The 20,540-nt window shown below is 32.6% G+C and overlaps 1 protein-coding gene across 2 annotated transcripts in view; it reads right to left on the bottom strand.

Annotated features, from left to right (window-relative positions):
- LOC143233923 (diuretic hormone receptor-like) overlaps positions 1-20,540 on the bottom strand; it is a 119,647-nt gene that overhangs the window by 19,574 nt on the left and 79,533 nt on the right. For both annotated transcript variants that reach the window (XM_076470812.1, XM_076470811.1), the window contains 2 exons: positions 6,436-6,520; positions 1,756-1,822 (listed from right to left, as the gene is read on the bottom strand). In XM_076470812.1, coding sequence (XP_076326927.1) covers positions 1,756-1,822; positions 6,436-6,520 — 152 coding nt within the window. The remainder of the gene's footprint in view (positions 1-1,755; positions 1,823-6,435; positions 6,521-20,540) is intronic.

Genomic DNA, 20,540 nt, shown 5'->3' with positions numbered 1-20,540 from the left:
GAATGTCATAGTAACCTTTAACAAAAACGATATTTTCACCGTTGTTGTAGAGTTCTTTAGGTCAGTATCTAACAATGGTTGGATTCATGAGTAAATGCTGACCTAATAAGGTCAAAAACAAGTATATGTTTCAGCTATAAATGCTCTGCTAATACAGCTGCATTTCCTGTAATTCTAGTGCGCGTGTTCAGCCTTAATTATAATAAGAAGATCACAAGCCTTGCTAATTTTACTCAGTTAGGCTTATTTTGAATATATAGTATTATTATTATTATTTTTAATCAGAGAGTATTTTTGTTTTGTTCTCACAAAATATTCATACTAATTAGTATTCGTTCCACGTTCTTTCACTTCAAGAAACAGTTTTTCTAGTTACAATGATCGTACCATAGATTTTGACAGTGTTTATTTGTGTTTGTTTTGAATTTCGCACAAAGCTACTCGAGGGCTATCCATCCCTAATTTAGCAGTGTAAGACTAGAGGGAAGGCAGTTAGTCATCACCACCCACCGCCAACTCTTGGACTACTCTTTTACCAACGAATAGTGGGATTGATCGTTACATTATAACGTCCCCACGGCTAAAAGGGCGAGCATTTTGGTGCGACCGGGATTCGAACACGCGAACCTCAGATTACGAGTCGAACATCTTAACACGCTTGGCCATGCCGGGCCTAACACTGTTTAAACGTAGTCATCGTTGTTTATAACTTTCGCTTCCTCAAAGTTCTGACAAACAATAAAACCTTTTACTTCGTGTCTTGAAAGAAAGGAGCTGAATCTTTTATAATTAGTTAGGATTTTAACGTTTTGTTAATTCTTTAATCTTTTTGTATTTGTAGGATAAAGTGTTTCTATGATAATGTTTTTTGTTATAACATGAATTATTATGATAATATATTTTTAAATAATTTACATAAAGCACTTCTTCTTAAATACTGAGATTTCTCCCCCCAATCCTAAATATTATAACATAGTTGAAGGTTATATTCCAAATGACAAAGTAATGATGAGTAATTAAATATAAATGTTGCCGTAAAAACTAAAGTTTACACTACGATGAATTTGGCCTCTCATAAAAAAATTACGTTCAAAAATCATGCTATACTGTTCCAGTGTACATCTTTAAACTTTTCTTTCATTTTACTTTTGTTATTTCTTGTGTTTGAATAACACCTGAACTGGAAGCGAACCAGCTATGTTATATGTACTAATATAATTTTGCTGAGACGCACTGCATTAGATAAAATAATAAATTTCGAATCGGATTCATTTAAGTATGAATATTGTTTTCACCGAGTTAAAATTAAAGCTGTAAGCAAAAGAAGGTACCATTTTAGTTTATTCTGAAACTTATCATGTATACTGAAAATGCCACCGTATATTCATTGCTGAATAAATCATTCCATTAAACAATGGAAAAAATATGGATTACCTATCCCTATACATTTAAAACACTTATTTACTTAACGTATATATAATTTAAAGTTTTACTAAAGCTTGTGCCATTTTACGGCCACAAGCTATGATTTACAAAACGTCCGTAAATAAGTTAACGAAGTATTTACGTATAGTTGCATAAAGTTAATTTAATGTTCGAACACTACGTTTAATTTCGAATTTAATCGAATGATCGTCTATCATTTGAGTTGAATTTTAATCTTTTAATACTCTAGAATGACTTCAGAAATAAACACACAAAGTATATTATAAAATATTTTATATCTGTCGCCAGAAAATTAGTGAAATAGCTTACCACAAGGACAATGATGACTGGGGATATGAAGATATAGTCGTAACTGTCTCTATTTTGCCACGGACAGCTAAACAGAAAATAATATTATGGAAATCAGGGGTAAATACATCAAACATATTAAGTTGCAGATAAACACTGACGAAAAATCAAAAGAAGTCTCAAAAGTTGTCATTCAATCTAAGGCAAATCAGTATGTTAACGGTAAGTTGTGTACAGTCATTTAAAATACAGCTCAGATACACTATCAATGAAGAACTGATTCACACGAATGCAGGTTTTCACAACAATACAGAAGCTTTACGGAAGAGGACATGAAAATGTTGAATCTTGTTACTGTATAAAGTTATCATTTCTCAACAGTAGATAAACATTTTATTTCACCTCAATATTTTTCAACTAAAAGAAGTTTATCATAAAAAATTTGGCTTTTAATAATCATACCAAGCTTATTGTAAAGACAATAATAGCTATGACAAAGACTGCTATGCAATCGCTACAACAACAGCGTTAAGTGGTGAATTAACGGGTCGTTACAAAATGATATATTCACTAACACACAAAATTATTATTAATATCAATGTTTATTTAGAGTCAAAGATATAACTCTATATCTTATAGCTTTATTTACAAAAAAATAGAAAATATTTTTTTTCTAAATCATTGAATTTTAAGCCTAAAACATAATGAGACATTTATCAAATAGACCAAAACTACACAAGAACATATATATATATATATTTGCCCATTTTGAATGTTCAGTGTTTATTTTTTCTGAACCGAAGACTTTTAACATTAATATAACAAAATCAAAGTTAAATATTTCACTGATGATGTGAAAACACTAAGTTTTTGTAGTTGAATGTAAAAACAGAAATTACAAAACGAACTACTATCACCAGCAGCTGTAAATGTCAATACTACCAACCTTACTATATACGCGTTCACAGAGAAAGCAATATAAAAGCAACAAAAGCGAAATTTTCTAATTGATTTTTATGTGGTATTTTTTCTTCAAGTTAACGCTTTTAAAATTGATGAAACAGAAACTTTAAATACTTCCAGACATTCAGAATCGCTGAATGGCTGTTTACAAGACTATAATTTTTTTTCGTGACTCAAGTTACTTAATAAACCTTTACTTCGGAACTCTTTATAGTGTGTTTCTTGCTATTCCGTATGTAATGTAGACGCATACAGACACACTTATAAAACTCCTTCAGTAACACAGATGTACGTATGCGGACTTACAAAGCCAGAAACCAAGTTTCGATACCTGTTATTGGCAGAGCACAAATCGCCCATTGTGTAGCTCTCTGATTAGCTTCAAACAAACACTTCAAAACTCCACACCACCTCTTTCCCTGGAATTTCATTTGAGACAACTAAACTTTAAACAAAAATTGTTGTCTTGATCAATAATTACTTATGATAAAATAATACAAAATATAGTTAACCCTTCAGACTCTAAAATTGTAATAGCACATCCTTCCTCTTTCCCAGTCAATACATTGTTAAAATGTTTAGCTCACGAATGCACTTAAATAATTACCTTTGTCATCTGGCATGCTTGGACTTCTTGTCAAAGACAACCTGTATTCACATGGTTAGTACCAGATTAAAGCCAGTGTAGTTCAATTGGTATGTGTTAAGTTGTGTTGTCTTTGTTGTTTCACGGGCACGGTTTTTTGGTAATTTTTATAAAACTTCTCTAATTTATCATTCTATATATATCTGTACTTGACTAACGTTTTTTTTAAGTCACACGGCAATGCTTCGTGCGGCTAAAACCTCTTGCGCAACACACTTTATGTTATTAACAGGACTATCAGTCTAACAAGTTTCGACTTTCTACAGTTTGGACTGTGATAGTCCAAACTATCATATATGTTTAGTGGATGTGCGCTACTGGATCCTTACTTCACATAACAAATTTCAACGCAATTTATTTAAAAATTCACGATATATAAAATATCAAATTATGATTGAATTTCGTCCTATTTTTAACAGCGGAATAGCAACTCGTACTGAGTTTTTCATACACAAACTTTCAGCTCATAGCTCCATCATCTCTTGACCGATTTGGAATAATTACAGTTTTGGACTCAGGAGGCCACACACTTTCGATTGATGTATTTGAGCACTCAAGGTCTCATAGATTAATTCACTTTAATCCTTCTTAAGATGACTTTAATTTGAGGGTAATTTAAGCTAGTAGACAATCTTATGCGTAATAAAATCGAGTCGTGTATGCCCAGTCAACATTTGGTGTTACTGGCATACAACAATATCACTAATAAAAAGGAATAAAAACAGGGCTTATAGATTAATTGATTCTAATTCTTCCTAAAATAATTTCAATTGCCGCGGCGAAAATACAGAAACTTTATTTGATGGTAAACATACCATTTATTTTGTTTAATTTGGTGCACTGTTAGATTATTACAATAGTCACGTGAGCTATCGATCTGAAATTTTTACTGCTGCTTCATTCAAGAAAAAGGATGGATCGCTTTTAGTTTTTTATCATTCGGATTAAAGACGGCTAACTTGGAGCAATAAAACTATAGAATAAATGCACGTGCAGATGCATAAGTATCAGTTAGGCCAAGCAGACTGTATTACTAGTTTCCAGCTCAAGTTCTCAAATCATGTGGGTGAATGATTATTATTCATTATTTGCTGCCAACTTTTAAAAACTATTTTTTTAATATTTCATAAAATTATCTTAATTAAAGGGATTTAGTGTCACGTGATACCAACTTAAGCAGCCAGCGTAAATAATAATAACCGTATAAAGAAGAGTACGCAGGTGATGACAAGAAACTGCTAATCTTGTGATGACGAGAAACTCTTTTTCTTAACCTGAAGATGACCTAAGAAGATGGAAATGTTTTCTCTACTTTATTTTAATAAAATTTTTAATACCTGTCATCTTGAGATAAATTGTGAATCTGTTTGGCTCTGTAAAGTATAGTTCTGTTCTAAATAATAGAGTTGCGATCCTTAAGCTACTGTTGATCACTTATGAATGTCACTTTTTTACTTGATATTGTTTTTTTTGTGTGGCGATAAAATGTCACGACATCTAATTAAAAACACCTTAGGTATGAAGGAAAAGGTGTGGCCAAAAACGAATTGAGCGTAAAACTTGTAGCTACAATTATAGCACTGATAATAATTTTACAGCAAGTATTCATTAACTAGTTAATTAGGTAGCGTATTTTGTTTTATCAACCATCATGCCCCAAGTTCAACTCGTGTGAAGTTATTGAGATTATGGGCGAAACTGTTGTTAAAAGCGAGGTATTCAATTAATAAAACGATGCATTCTAGTTTTTCTAAATAAAAGTGTAAGAAAAGTATATTTAGTTCGCTACACTGATAGTCAGGTGGTTTTTAGTTTCGCATTAAGCGCATTGTTTGCTTTGATCGGAAGTTGATATAAGTTACAAACATAACTCTTTTGAAACAGTATAAATATTTGGTTTTGTGTGTATTTTCGCGCATATGTACACAAGGGCTATCTGCGCTAGCCGTCTCTAATTTAGCAGTATAAAACTAAAGGAAAGACAGCTAGTCATCACCACCCACTCCCAACTCTTGGGCTACTATTTTACCAACCAATAGTTGAATTGACCGTCACATTATAACGCCCCCACAGCTGAAAAGAAGAACATGTTTGGTGTGACGGGGATTCGAACCCACGACTTTCGGATTACGACTCGAGTGCTTTAGCCATGCCGGGCCGTAAATATTTGAAGTTCTATGCTTTCTTATCGTATATTTAGAAGCATTTTACAAAACAGTTTTATACCACTTTTCTAGTAACCTGGCATGGCCAAGCGTGTTAAGGCGTTCGATTCGTCATCCGAGGGTCGCGGGCTCGAATCCCGGTCGTACCAAACATGCTCGCCCTCCCAGCCGTGAGGGCGTTATAATATGACGGTCAATTCCACTATTCGTTGTTAAAAGAGTAGCCCAAGAGTTGGCGGTGGGTGGCGATGACTAGCTGCCTTCCCTCTAGCCTTACACTGCTAAATTAGGGACTTCTAGCGCAGATAGCCCTCGAGTAGCTTTGCGCGAAATTCAAAACAAACAAACAAACCACTTTTCTAAAAGCACATTATATCAAAGGCAGGAATAAAATTCTCCAAAATATAGTAGAGGAACTCAGCTGGGTGAAGTGGACCTGTTTTTGGAAAAGACAAATATCTACACGTTAACATAAAAAAAAAAAATTACAAAGTAACGTTAATACGTTCTTGTACTAGTACCGCCTTAATAATTAATAAACTTTAATCCCTGGTTAAACATTTATTTAAAATATAGTACTGGCGATTCAGTTCATCTCTGTGCAAAAGAAAGGTACGGGAAATTGCCTGATTTAACTGGCGTTAAAAAGATAATGACTAAAAGGCTATAAAAATCGTAATATCTCTTCATCGCATAAAACATACTGAGATGAAAGTCTCGCCTATAAAAATAATATTTGAGTAAATATAGCAATGCAAACGTAAGGATCTTTACTTGCTTTGTGCACGACCAAAACGAAGCTCTTAGCTTGCCGTTCTACTGTAGGAATAAAAACCTTAGGAAGAACAGGACAGTAATAATGTTAAACGTACAACAACACTAACTCTTATAAAAGTCGCGATAAAACAACTTAAAAGCGGCACTTACTTCAATAGCAAAAACGTGTCACTTGATAACGGCGAAAAGTGGGCTTTAACAAGACCCCAGATGAGTACCACGATTCCTGGCAAACCTGTACAAACGAGATACTTCGGTCAACACGCATGCTGACAAGTTAGGTACATCAATAACACATCCTACAATTACATCTTAAACAAACTTGGATTCGATCATTTGTGTAAACAAACGATTTAGAGATTGAAAACCTACCTTTCAGTAGTGCACCAATCTAGGCTGACCAAAGTGTTTCAAAGTGCACTTTGACATTCTGATTACAGTGAAAAGTAAGACTGCAAAGGTATTTTATTTTGTGTTTTTTTAACAAGCATTCGATTTATTTATTTATTTATCTGGGAAGGGTATGTGTGTTATTAATATGTTTGATAATATTTTTATCACATCAAAATCAGAAACATTTCGTCCAAAGTTTTAAACTATTACAGTAAAACTTTATATAAAACTTAGTGATTTTAGAATATTTTGTTTAATATTCCACCCAAAGCCAAACAAAGGGTATCTGCGCTAGTCGCCCATAATTTTAACTGATAGATTGCCTATGGTTGATCAAATAATATTACAGTCACAGTCTTAGCGCACTCACAGGTTCATAGTGTGGTTTCTTGTGATAACGGGACGTGAACCATGACCTCTTGGTTTCACAGTCTGAATTCAATAGCCCTTAGACCACGTTCGACTCGTTTTACATAAACTGGTTATAGCTCAAAGTTACAGACGTCACAAGAAATGAACTATCTCACAGTCTCATGATGTTACTTCAACTGCATAAAGTAAAGATCAAATAATACTAGCAAAGAGAACAAAATCGTAGAAGAATATTACTTTAATGCCCTTTTTCATCGATAATGGATGAGTTTGACCACTCTTGTAAAATAAAAAGTCTACTTTCAATAATTTTATTTTCTACATTGGTGCCTTCAAGATAAGTTTACATTTTTGTCAAGTCTTCGTGAATTTAATTATTGGCCATGCTATTGATAGGACTTTTGACCTACTTTTTTTTACATTTTATTTTTATTGGTCCACTTACCTTTATTTCTCGCGTTTCAGTCATATTAAAATATAATTTAATCCAAATCTTTTACATTGTTTAAGCTGTTATTTTCAAATGATTGATATCCATGTCTGTATTATGTCATGATAGTTTAATAGTACCTGCAGACCTGTCAAAATCAGACCTGCAGCAAGGTTGATTTCCTATATGTCTACAATACCACAAGTCTGTCTGCAAGTCTGAAACTTAGCAACTTGGAAGATATTGTTTTCGCTTTGGAACGTTACTTTGTTTCAATGGCTCATTTGAGAACATTGTTTTCTACAATGGAGGCCAGAGAGGTCTCAGATCTCTCCTATAGTGCAAGGTGACTGTCAATTTTACCCTATCATGTTTTACTCAATAATGGTATGGTTAGCAGAGAATCATTTTGTACCAATGCTTTCCAATAGTGAATTGAAACTGGAAAATAAACGTATACCGACCAAACCAAGTAATAAAATGTACTGCTTCGATGCAACAGTTGTTTGCATCGTTCAACATGATATTCAGTTTGTGCACTGCACAGTTAAAATAGTTCTTAGATTCATAGCTCTAACTGTTGCACCTTTGCATTTCCGTGTCACTGTCCAGCTGGTGGCTTCGTAGTTCTTTTATAGCCAGCACTATTTCTCAGATTTATTCAAAACTATTTAGACTATAAAAATGTCATTTTTATTTTTGTAAAGAAAAATTCTAAAGAGATCTTTAGTCACACATACCTCATTGACTGTAACTAGCCGAATGATCGTGCCATTTGTTCTATATAGGTTGTGTCTGGAGTACGGCAGAAAATAATTAAGCAATATTCTGCATTAATTTGTAGTCATTTCACGAGTCTTGATCATTTAGACCGAAAATGAATCAACTGATCCTGAACTTCCTTTTCCATAGTTTGTTTACCATGCGTGGTAATTTTTCAAAAGTATACTTTCATTGACAAAGTCAAACGTGACCAAATATTCACTAAATTTCCTGTATGAATTAGCTTCTCTTCACTTCCACAAATATTAATATTTTGGGTTTAATGAACTCTTACATGAGACAAAAGGTAAAGTATTATGAATTTCAATTACAATACATTGCGTTATCTTTTAAGTGTTGTATACTAGAAGAAATTGAAACTTGAGCAGCATTTCGTTTTTTTTATCTTACATATGCCAACGAAAGTTGCTCAAGTACTTTTTAAAGCATTCACATTATACTAATGCAATAAGAAATGTCTATTTTAACCAACAGTAGATTAGCAGTAAGTGATAAGTGTTGAAGTTATTCTTTAATTTTTATAATTTCGAAAAAAACACGAAATGAGATTGAGTGTGTGTATGTTTTGATAGAGCAAAGCCACATAAGGCTATCTGCTGAGTTCACCTAGGGGAAATGGAACCTCTAATTTTAGGGTTGCACCAGCGGGGGACAAAAGGAGATTGATTGTAAAAAAAATACAAAACAATAAAATAATTTTATTTAGGTGTTCACCTTCTTATCATTATCAAGATTGTTAAACACAAGAATATCAGCTGAAGCTGTTTCATATACCTACATTTCTTTGCAGCTTTCAAGCAAATATTTTAATAACGTTTTAGATTTCAACTATTTGACGATCAATAACTCAGCCGTTATGGATATAAATGGATTTCACAGCATATCTGTCTGAAATGCTTTGTGCTTGTATACCCTGCGAAGTGTTTTAGCTACAGAGAGGGAGATCCTCTACTTTTTTTTTATTTGAAGTACAAAGGATCATCGAAATCGCAATAACTTACCTTGGCTTTTGAACTTGCCTAGGAATACTAAATGTATGGATATAAGATCAGAAAAGTACCGAGTTGTCATGTATCGGCTATTAGTGAAAAGTGACTGTTCAACCATACGCATGTAGAACTTTACCGTTATCTGCTCAGATCACGTATAAATTATGACGGTAGAGTTAAAGTCGGGACGTAACAGCTTCAAACTTCAGATCCCTTTTGTATGTTGAACAGTGGTAAAATAAAACTTCACAAAGACATATCAAGTTTCATATTCAATATTTATATATATATATTCCTAATTTTCACCACTTTGTTTGTTTTCTTATAGCAAAGCCACATCGGACTATCTGAGGAAGTAGTTTTAAGCAAACAATAATAATATGCTATGATTAAAAAGCGATTCATAATAATAAGGTATTAAAATAAAGTTTTGATGCTACGCAGATGCCTCCTGGTGTCAGTTGTTTAGAGAATAGGGATGTGCAATGATAAACGTGTTGCGATAGACTCCACAATTGAAGGAAGATCATGTGTTTTGACCAGCGTTAAACTATTAGAACGTGTAAATATACATATATATAACATAACTGATTTATCGTGTGCATGTTTTATGGCAAAGTTATTTCAAATAACCAAGTAACTCATAAAATTCCGAAAGTAATTATTTCAAGTATTTTATTACTGTGGCTGAGTTTGTTTTTTCTTCAACAGTCATTTTATATCTCAGCAAACTTAAATAGCTAAAATGAAAACCATTCTAGTTTCGATACCGAAATTTAACTTCTTTTGACTATTTTAAAATCATGTTTGTAAAATAAAGTTGCATTATACAGTGATGGAAATATGAAAATTACTAATGTGTAATCGTAACGAAAATTGCATAATTATAAACAGCTTTTCCATAAGCAACGAATAATAAAATTATATTTAAAATAGCACAATTTAGATTTATCATTTTAAGTAAAATTTATGAACACCAACCAACTCAACATGTTACAACAATCTGTACGGCATATCTATAGTCCTGAATGTATAATTATGTACATTTATTTACTGGAATAAGGATACGGCACTACAGAACGAAATCAGGATGTTGAAGCAGACATCTTGGTAATCCTTTTAGAAGATAAAACTATGAATACAAACAAACAAATAAAAATCAAAAATTTAATATTCAAGTGTTTGAGAATATTTTTTGCCATTATTATATTTTCAAAACTGGTTTTGTTTATAGAACATAATAAAGATTACATTACTTTACTCCGTTTGACCAGTGGTAAAATTGCGAACTCACGCCACTAAACTTTATTTGAATCATCGCAGTAGACAGAGCTCAGATATCCAATTGCGTACATGCACTAAAGGAAAAAATGAACGGTATAATAACGTGTCATTTAAACATACTGGTTATGCGTCAAAAATTCTACTTAATTTTTTTTTTTTTTTTTTACAATTGTGGACAAACTCTCGAATTAACGTGAATTTGAGAAATAAAACAGCATCAACAATAGAAGTTTGTGAATTTTAACCAAAATTTTTTTGGAAAAAAAAAACTACTTTGCTTTCGTCAAATTATGCTCATTTCTGGTTTCATGGGGTTTTATCGATAAAATGTTCTGAAACCTTGATTGAGTTTTTATTGCTCTGATAATTCACGTGTTCATTAAATATAGCAAATATCTTCACACACAGATATACAAATCTTAATTTCTTTTCATCCATACCAGGTTATTTTCTTTAAAAATTACATTAAATATTAAAGCAATCGAAATCACATACCTTGCCTAAGATTTTTCTAAAACTCACGCTGGTTGTTTGTCTTTTCACCCCAGTCATTTCTCGACAAGCCACAAGGTTGCTCTTTCGGATATTTACATTTAGATGCAAAACAGTTACTTTTTATGTATCTTACGTGTAAGGCATGGAGAAAAGTACTTCAGGCGGTTATACTTTTTTACATATAGTTTGTTTTTATCACGGGTATACAAGGACATGTTAAAATATGTGAATATCTTATGTCTGGATTACTTACATGCACGTATCAAGGATATTATTTGAAAGTTTTTATTCAACTTAAAAACAGACACATTATGGATGAGAATAATATTTAAAAGTGGAAGTGCCATACGATGAAATATGCATGATGCTTTTGTTTGACGCATGTAATGAATCGTCTTCGAACTACGATATCTGTAGACTGCGGTAGAAATGATATATATATTTCAAAAAATAAAATTATTTATAAAGTTTGTGAAATATTTGAAGGAAACCTAACAATAATATGTTTTTAACATATAGAGCTTGTTTGTTATGTTATGCGCGAAGCTACACAAAGAGCCGTCTGTGCTTTACCCATCACATGTTTCGAAACCCGATTTGTAGTTGTATAAGTCGGCAGATATACCACTGTGTGCCATTGGGGGTGGGGGGTGCGGTTTAAAAAATAATTTAGCGTAGTTCTGACTTTAAACAACCGAGATACTCATTAAATTTCAAATAGTTTAGTTAATATAAGTAACAAGATAATCAGTTTAAAATTTAAATGTTCAAAAACTGTACAACTACTTTCTTAAAAATGACTTCTTACTGACTCTTGAATTATGTCTCTAGCTGGTAAAATAAAATGACTCATTGTTATTTCTGCTTGTCTTAGTGTTATGCTTACACATTAATTTGCCCCTCAGTGGTAACCCCACGGACTTACTACGCTAAAAACTGGGTTCCGATACCCGTAATAGGCACAGCACAGAGAGCGTTGTGCTTAGTTACAAACAAAAATATTAACGGAGAGGAGTAACATAGAAATAAATATGTATATTAGTAGTATATCCGTGTATATCTTTTTGTATGACAGTGTTTAAACTATATTAGGATAAACAGTCGTACATAAAAGGTGGATGGTGTCTACGTAATTGCTTATTATTATTTTTTTGCTATTTCGTTAGTAGTGTATTAGCTCTAACTGTTACACTTGTTCTTGTTCTGTTATGTTTCAGTTAACTTAATGTACTTAAATTGGTGTGGCAGGTTAGAAACATGACAGTTATAGTACTAGTAATGTAGATGTATCAGCATTGTTTCAGTTTATCTTGTCTAGTCAAGTAAGTTCATTCTTTTGGTACAAAGACGTCTCGCTATGCATCAACTCTAAAAGCATTTTTTTTCATCATATCTAAGTAAAACTATAAATTATTTTCTAATTAATTCGTTCATTTAGTTTAACGATATGTAATTCATGCATAGAATTGAATTCCTTAAAAATTTCTGAGCAAGTAAGTAAGCAAGGTACGTGACAGCCGATATGAAGTCGCGGTGAAACAAATTGTGTCAGAACTACATTAAGACTCTGTTTAGTGTTAGTGTGTAGAGCGATAGTACCGAGACTTAAATGCTATGAAGAAGTGTTTTATAAAGAAACAAACTCATGTACTCAAATGATAAAGATATGTTCATGATGACGAGAAACCCTCTCTCTTCTTTAACCTAAAGATAACCTTGGAAGTTTGAAACGTTGTTATCTGGTTTATTAGTAAAAGTGTTAATACCCATACCAACCGTCCTGAGATATAAAGATATGTTCAGATCGGGAATTTTAAATTTCCAAGAAGAGATATTTTTCTACTTAATGTCATTGGAAAACAAAGAAATTTGGATCAATTGGAGAAGAAGATCCAATCAGAAAGAGACTATATGCAGTAAGTAAAGTGTGACGTCATGTAATGAGTGAAACACGGAGGTAAGCAGCAAAAGCCGTCCATGTGCCTCAGGAAGAAATACGCAGTCTAATACAGAAAGATCTCCATCCGGAGAAACAATACGAATTACATGCATAGAAGCTGCATCTACAATTCTGCAATATATATATATATTTAACTAAAGCATATATCTTGCAAATGGAGAATTAAATGAAAACATACCAGTTTAGTTGCTGAATACAGTGTCTGTAAATTTCTCTGCGATTTAACTGTTAGAACTAGCGCTATGAAATTGTCGTCCTCACACACTGAATGAATTACAGAAATCAAACGGGGGGAAGGTATACATTGAAAATTGCATGCAGCCTTACAACAAGCCTTTTGCAATGGAACTATATCAGGGCTATAGCAAGAGGGAGAGGTTTAAGTGTGTGTAATTATGTTATCAAGAATACATTTTCACTCTATTTTGTAATTGTAACAAATTTATTGTTGTACATTTATTTTAGTGCCTACGCTTGTTTCTGTAAAGTTTTCGTTTTTGCTTGTGACGTATATTCTTGACTGTTTTCGAAATTTGTAGAACGTCCTTCTGCGCAAGGATCAACAATGTACTAGGAGTGTATGTAATACTAGTGACTGACAGTAGTGTCGCAAAACGTTGTCAGGTGACGATGACCGAAGAAGGTTGAAACGTTGTTCACTCCTCTATGTAAAAAAAATTATCAACCCAAACGAGCCGTTTTTACATATATAAAGTGTTGTCATTATTGGACAGCTACAGTCACTGTACTATAGGCCTAGGAAACTATAATTGTGATTACCGTTTATTAATATAAAAACTACAGAACTGGACTAGAAACGTTTATAGATGTCGAGCATTACAAATTGTTCAACTTAAATGAACTAACTTCGAACGTTAGTATTTCTACGAGGACATTAGATATTGTCGTCGGCGAAAGCTTACTCTTGTAACTGGTGTAAGGCCAATCACACTAGCTAGCTCAAGCGATGTGTGTGACAGTATCAAGTCAGAATTGTGTCGTCGTGGACCTGGATCGTCGATAAAATATTTAGTTCTAGACTGGATATGAGAATCAGACTGTTTGTAAATTTGTAAAGCCCTTGTACATAAACCATCATTTGTAATAACTATTAAAAATAACTGTTATTATAAATTGTATTTTTGTTTGTTGTATATTAAAATATAGTTATGTTAAAAAAAAGCGTATGTATCAATCTTGCTGTCGAATAACATAAATTTAATACATATTAACAGTTAACTAACTTTAAATTCAAACTCAGATTTCCGATTATTTGAATTAGTAATAAGTTAGCGCATGTAATATAATAAATCAAAGACTCGTCCGAAATAAATTATAATATGTAACATTGTATACATTGCAATAAGGTCTACGTTAAATGTTGGGAAATTTTAGAAGAGATCCAATCTTTGTTGCAGCATCTATATTGGTAACGCATAATTTGTAATTCTCTAATTAATCATGTTTTGTTTTTTCTAACGTCACCAAACAAAAAACATAAGTAACTATTCCTGGTATCTTCAAACAGATAACAGCTGTTTTTTTTAAGAAACGAAACTTTAACCATATAAATTACGCTGTATTAATATTTGGATAAATTGAAAGTATCATTGTATTTTAACCTGAATTTTTTAATGTATTAAATTCTTACTAGGCAAAAGTTAAAAAAGCAAAGTGCTTTATGTATACATACATACAAACGCCATGTATACACGTATAGGTAGCAGTTCATTATATAATATTTACCTTCATGACTACATAATTTCGCTTAAGCAGTATTAATATTTATGGTTTTCATAATAAAAGAATGAAAAATCTCCCATAATTTCTTACAAAAAACACTAACTAAAATTAATTCTTTTTCTAGACCCTAATGCATAAAAGTATTAACGATTCTATGTAGAATACTACATTCCACTTTTATCACCATTCCACTTCCTTCCTATACTTCCCTGAAGGTAATACGTAACTTCGGCCTCCAAAACTCGTAAGTTATCTCTGCCTGTCGTTTGCTCCAATGAATATCCCCATCACTTGCCTTATTGCAGATTCCGTTAAGAACCAAATTATCTACTGTATATTAATCGATGACTAGGACAAGAAGAATGTATCTCTTCTTTTTACACAACAATGTAACATCCTATGTAAATACTCTAAACAGAGCAAGGAAAGAATTAGCTGCATGTCACTTAAGGCGCAGAAAAAAATGCTTTAGCTGCAGGCAGACGAATATATGTTCTTTAATGTCTTTACGACGAGTTGGTGAAAGACGTCATGAGCTGCCACAAAAGCCTTTGAGTTATCGTTGCTGTGATAAAATTGTGCATAAAAAGGCTAAATGTCATTCCTATTGATTTCCAAAGAGTATCTAGAGAAAGAGGAACGAAGCCACAAATTATGTATTATACACTGATTAGAGAGAGAGTAATAAGGTTTATGTTATGTTGATCATATAAAGGTTTTCAAGTTTTCATCTTCATTGTGCTATAGATAGAGCAGTTAGGCTTAACTGTTAATTTGTCATCAAGCACACAACAAGAATCCAAACACATATTTAAAAATTAATTTTTTCGTATTTTATATTCACCTCACTCCTTGATTCCAAAAAGTCAGAATTAAAAAAATAAACATTTTAAAACAAAACTATTGGTTTTTACTTTGACTTCCAACCTTCTACAACTTCAACATCAAATATTTAGCGGATATAAATTTTAATATCATATTTATATGTGCAAATTATATTACTAGTGTTAGTGCACAGCACAATAGACAGAATCTTTGTCAGAAGTGGTAACTCATATTCCACTGATTAGTTATTATAACATAGGTCTTATGTGTACTGTTTGACAACGCTTTCATTTGTTATTGTCAAGCAGTGTACTGCCACAGTAATACACTTCTAGTATTATCATACTTTGGAACTCTTTTTTTTTTAATATGAAAAAATAAGCAAAACAAGCAAACGTGAATAAACAAAGACGATGTTTTTGTTTTCTGAGATGTAAAATGTAGAAAAGTCCACATGAGCGTAGGTGTGGGCTATAAATGAAAGCAAAATCGCAAACGAGATTTGGCAGGATGAAAAGCCCATTAGTTTTACGTATATTGAAGCTGTCTGAGTAAAGTAGATGCGACAGTAGCATACAGAACTAAAGCAAACGAGTATGGAAGCCAAGAAACAATAATAAAAATCGCATATCCTCTTCAAAATAACAGTATTAACGTTGATTACAGACAGTTAGTAATATTCTACTAATATATAACGTACGATGCAATTAATTTATTGTATGAAAACATGCCAGACAAGGTACAAACACAACAAAAGGCAACAGCAGAAGAGGTAGTCATGAAGCCCACTGATCCATGTCGCATGTTATTACACACGCGCACTAATCAAGTGAGTGAATTTATGTTACTGTGATATATTCTGGCAGTCTAATCAATGCCTGAGAGGAAATGTGGTGTTCCAGTTGTTCAACTAGTTTTCATTTCATACGACCCTCCGCCAACATGTCTTTCTTGAACACATATACACTAAAATGGCTAATATAACTTTTGTTGCAGGTGGCCAAGTAGTTAGCGTATCCAAACTATGAATTTCAAAATTTATGTTTTATTTTTCATTGTTGAAAGAAAACGTGCATTACTGATGAGACTGGTCGTCGAGTGTTATGTTTCGGTTACACAAAAGTAGTCGAAAATTTGGTGGTTAGCGCTGTTGATTAAAATGCCTCCTGTCTATTTTACCTGTCAGTTTAAAATTAAGGACGGCTATGCGCAGACAAATCTTTATGTATCTTTGCATGGAAATTCTAAACCAGTATAAGTAAGTTTTATCTTGCTTTTTATTAGATTCTACTATGTCAAAATGAGAATATTAGAAAGAAATAATCGAAAATTTAAAAACAGTTAATAAGTATGTACAAAGTGCAATGATGCACAATAAAGTTGTTTTGTTCTGAGATATAAGCTGTAATAGGCTCACTTAGGTGCAATAAAATGTTTTAGTATTTTTTAATTATAGTCAAAGACAGAAATGGGCGGAGTCTGTGGTAGTGATGAAGCGAGCGACATTCGTGATGACGTGGGGTAATGCAATTGCTAATTACCAAATTTGCAATAAAAAATAAATAATGGAAATAACTGATTCCTAAACTCGAGGTGGCCACAGTTGTGCTGTCCACTGGCCACATGTGGCTAGCGGCCATGTAGTTGCCCTTCTCTGTTGTAGACGTTACAGCTGTTGTACAATAACTAAAACTAAGACTCTCCAATGAACTTATTTAGTTGTCTCCTCAGAAAGACATATTGTTTCTTCTAGTTCTTCTTCTTTAAAACAGTTTTTCGACCACCATTCTGTCATTTATTTGATAATGAAATTGAATCTTGGTAGGGTTTGAGTTGTACCTTATTCCAGTACACCCGGATATAGTTGGCTTTTTTTTATTTAAATCTTTGTAAGGACTTTGTGGGGTGAAAGGTTAAACAACTCCATAAATGTATATTTTTGACTAATGTTTAGTCAAAATTACAGTAATCAAGTTGGAAATTACCAGAACTATAAATTTTCTTGTGCCAAACATCCTGACGACCAAAAATTCGAATAGCCCATTGTGAATCTCTTTAGGGGAGACAGAGCTCACAAAAAGAATAATTTTAAAGTTATCTTTGTATCGAATCCCTATATACTGGTTAAAATGTGGCTGAATAACTGATCAAAAACTCCAAACTTATGACTAAGCATTGACATATTCCACATTTTTATGTAGATTTATGGGGAACAGAAGATCGGAAAAACATAAATTGGATTTTGCTCCATTTCTTAGGCATATTACAACCAATTTACGTGAGATTTAGTATAAAAATATTTTTTGCAGGTCCCAAATGTCCGCCGCTTTGGATTTACAACACTAAAATCAGGGGTTCGATTATCCTTGGTGGACACAGTAGATAGCCTGATGTGGTTTTGCTATAAGAAAAACAAATAAACATAAACGTTCCAAACAAATGCAGAGAGATAGTTTTGGCATTTGTGTTTTTTCCTCAATTTTTCAACAATAAAAGCACAATTTGGGATTTTCCCTGAACTATTCATGTGTATATCAACCAACTTACATTGAATTTGGCACAAAGATGTCCTTTTGCTGATCTAGCAGTAGTAGAGACAGTTTTTTTTTTATTTTGTTGTGTATTCACGATTTTTCTGGTGTAAAAACTGGCCATGTTGGGAATGCGTAGCGGAGATTTGTTGCATTTGTCTTGCGGTATTTCTATTAAAGCCAAAATGATAACAATAAAATTGCATTTTATTCCAAAATTTTACCAAATACATGAGATTGAAAACTCAGTACAGATGTACATTGTATGTCACCCTATAACAGTAGAATTCTAATAGAGTAAATTGTCTGTCAGATTCATGATTTATCTTATTTACGCAACACAGTCTATAGATTAAATAAATCTTTTAATTTAAGTTTCGTTTAAGCATCTCAAAATTAGAACTTCATTATATCTTCAAAATTAGTTTTATATTTTTAATATGAAAATTACGCTTCTGAGGATTATTTTTTATATTTGGAAAAGTATGTGGATTTAAAACTAACTCAGATCTCTCAGACTAGATTAAAAGTATAAGATATTATTGATGTTATACTCCGTTTCCCCAGTAGCACGACGGTATATATGTCGATTTACAATGTTTGGATACTGGTGTCGATACCCGTGATACGCACAATGCAGCTAGCCCATTGTGTAGCTTTGTGCTAAATTACAAACAACCAAACCAAAGTTACGATCGAAAGTAATATTAACATCAAAAGTGTTTCCAACTCATGCTTCAACACACTTTAATAATAATTTTAGTTTTCTAAAATTGAAACATGTACTTTTTGGAAAGGGAAGTGTTTACAAAATTAGTATATTTAGAGTTTAAATTAAAATAATAATTTCATACATTGAGATATAAATAAAAACCCATGTTAAGAAAGACTAAGAGATATTATAATTAATTAGAGAGAGGTCTAAAATCATCATTCCTATTTAAAATTAAATATCTTATCAAATATAACCATGCAATTTTCAAAATATTGTAAACAACTTAAAACACTTTGCATTGCCATTGTTAACTCCCAAAACGCAACTGTGTGAGAAAAGGTTTGATATGTACATTGCATTGCAAAGACCAAATCAGTTACTGTGGTGAAGCATAATTAAATATTTCAGGAGAAGAAAGAGATATGGGGGCATATTAAGGATATCGTACATCGCGCGCCTATAAAAAACATCACGTAGCTACAGATCAGGATAACTGACGCCATCGTCATTGTAACTGTGGGCATGTTGCAGCAAACATGAACTGTGGTTTGTGTTTGTGTTTTTTCTTTTAGCAAAGCCACAACGGGCTATCTGCTGAGCACACCGAGGGGAATCGAACCCCTTATTTTAGCGTTGTAAGTCCATAGACTTACCGCTGTACTAGCGGGGGGCAACATGAACTGAAATCGAATATCGGTTAAATATATTGAAAGCTTCTAATGATGCACATGTAGAAGTCTACTGACGTGTAAATAAAAACTGTTTGTGTTGGGCTGCAAGATGTTGAAAATTGTAACAAAAATAAGGTGGCTCAAAATTATCTTTCCTATTTTAAAGTTCCCCACAACGCTAAAATCAGGGGTTTGATTCCTCTCGATTGACTTTGTTATAAAAAAAAACACACACACCTATTTTAAAATTTAATAATTAACTACCTACAAAAACACAAATACAGTAGCTTTTTGTGTTATTTCATTGAACAAAACGAAATTAGAAGTAGGGAAATACAGATGACGTCACCATACACATAAGGAAGTGGTGGATGTAGATTGTACTAAGAATTGTAAGTGAAAACGTATTTGGGGTATGGATCTGTTATCCCTCAGAGCTCTATTTCCCACAGCAGTGTTTATATGTAAGGAATTTTTTGTATGAATCCCTTCATTTATTTATAGACACTTAGAATACCGATACCGTCATCTTATTAAGTTTTAATACTTGCCCTCGATACCCGGGTTTTTAAAACCTTATTCGATCTTATGTACGTACTACATAAGTCGTTCGATTTGTCTTTTACTTGAGGTGTCTAGTGGATATCGTGTTGTGGAATAGGTTTATCCCACTCAGGTTTGCCATCGTAGTTATTGAGACGCCCCGCACGGCCAACAAATTCGTTCAGAACTCTATCTGGCTTATTTAAACCTTATATAGGTTTAAATACACAGTATACACAGTTTATAAACTTTGTTCTTTTTAAATACAAAATATCTCAATAACAAAATGTTTTGTACATGAAACATAGGATTCGCCTCTAGTTTTAAATTATTATTGGAAATTTAATCAGGCGTTTAAAAAATGCTGCTTATTGTGCCCCTAGTGGAATATTGATAAAATTAATGACATCTAATAAAATAATTTTATTAATTATTTATATTTTTGTGCCAGGTTCCAGTAATTAATACATCATACATATATGTACATATATATCTGCAAAAATAGTAAGATAAATATCGTT

The sequence above is a fragment of the Tachypleus tridentatus genome, chromosome 12, assembly GCF_004210375.1.
Source record: "Tachypleus tridentatus isolate NWPU-2018 chromosome 12, ASM421037v1, whole genome shotgun sequence".
Taxonomy (NCBI): Eukaryota; Metazoa; Arthropoda; class Merostomata; order Xiphosura; family Limulidae; genus Tachypleus; species Tachypleus tridentatus.
The sequence above is the reverse complement of the archived record's forward strand: the minus strand, read 5'-3'. Positions and strand labels throughout refer to the sequence as shown.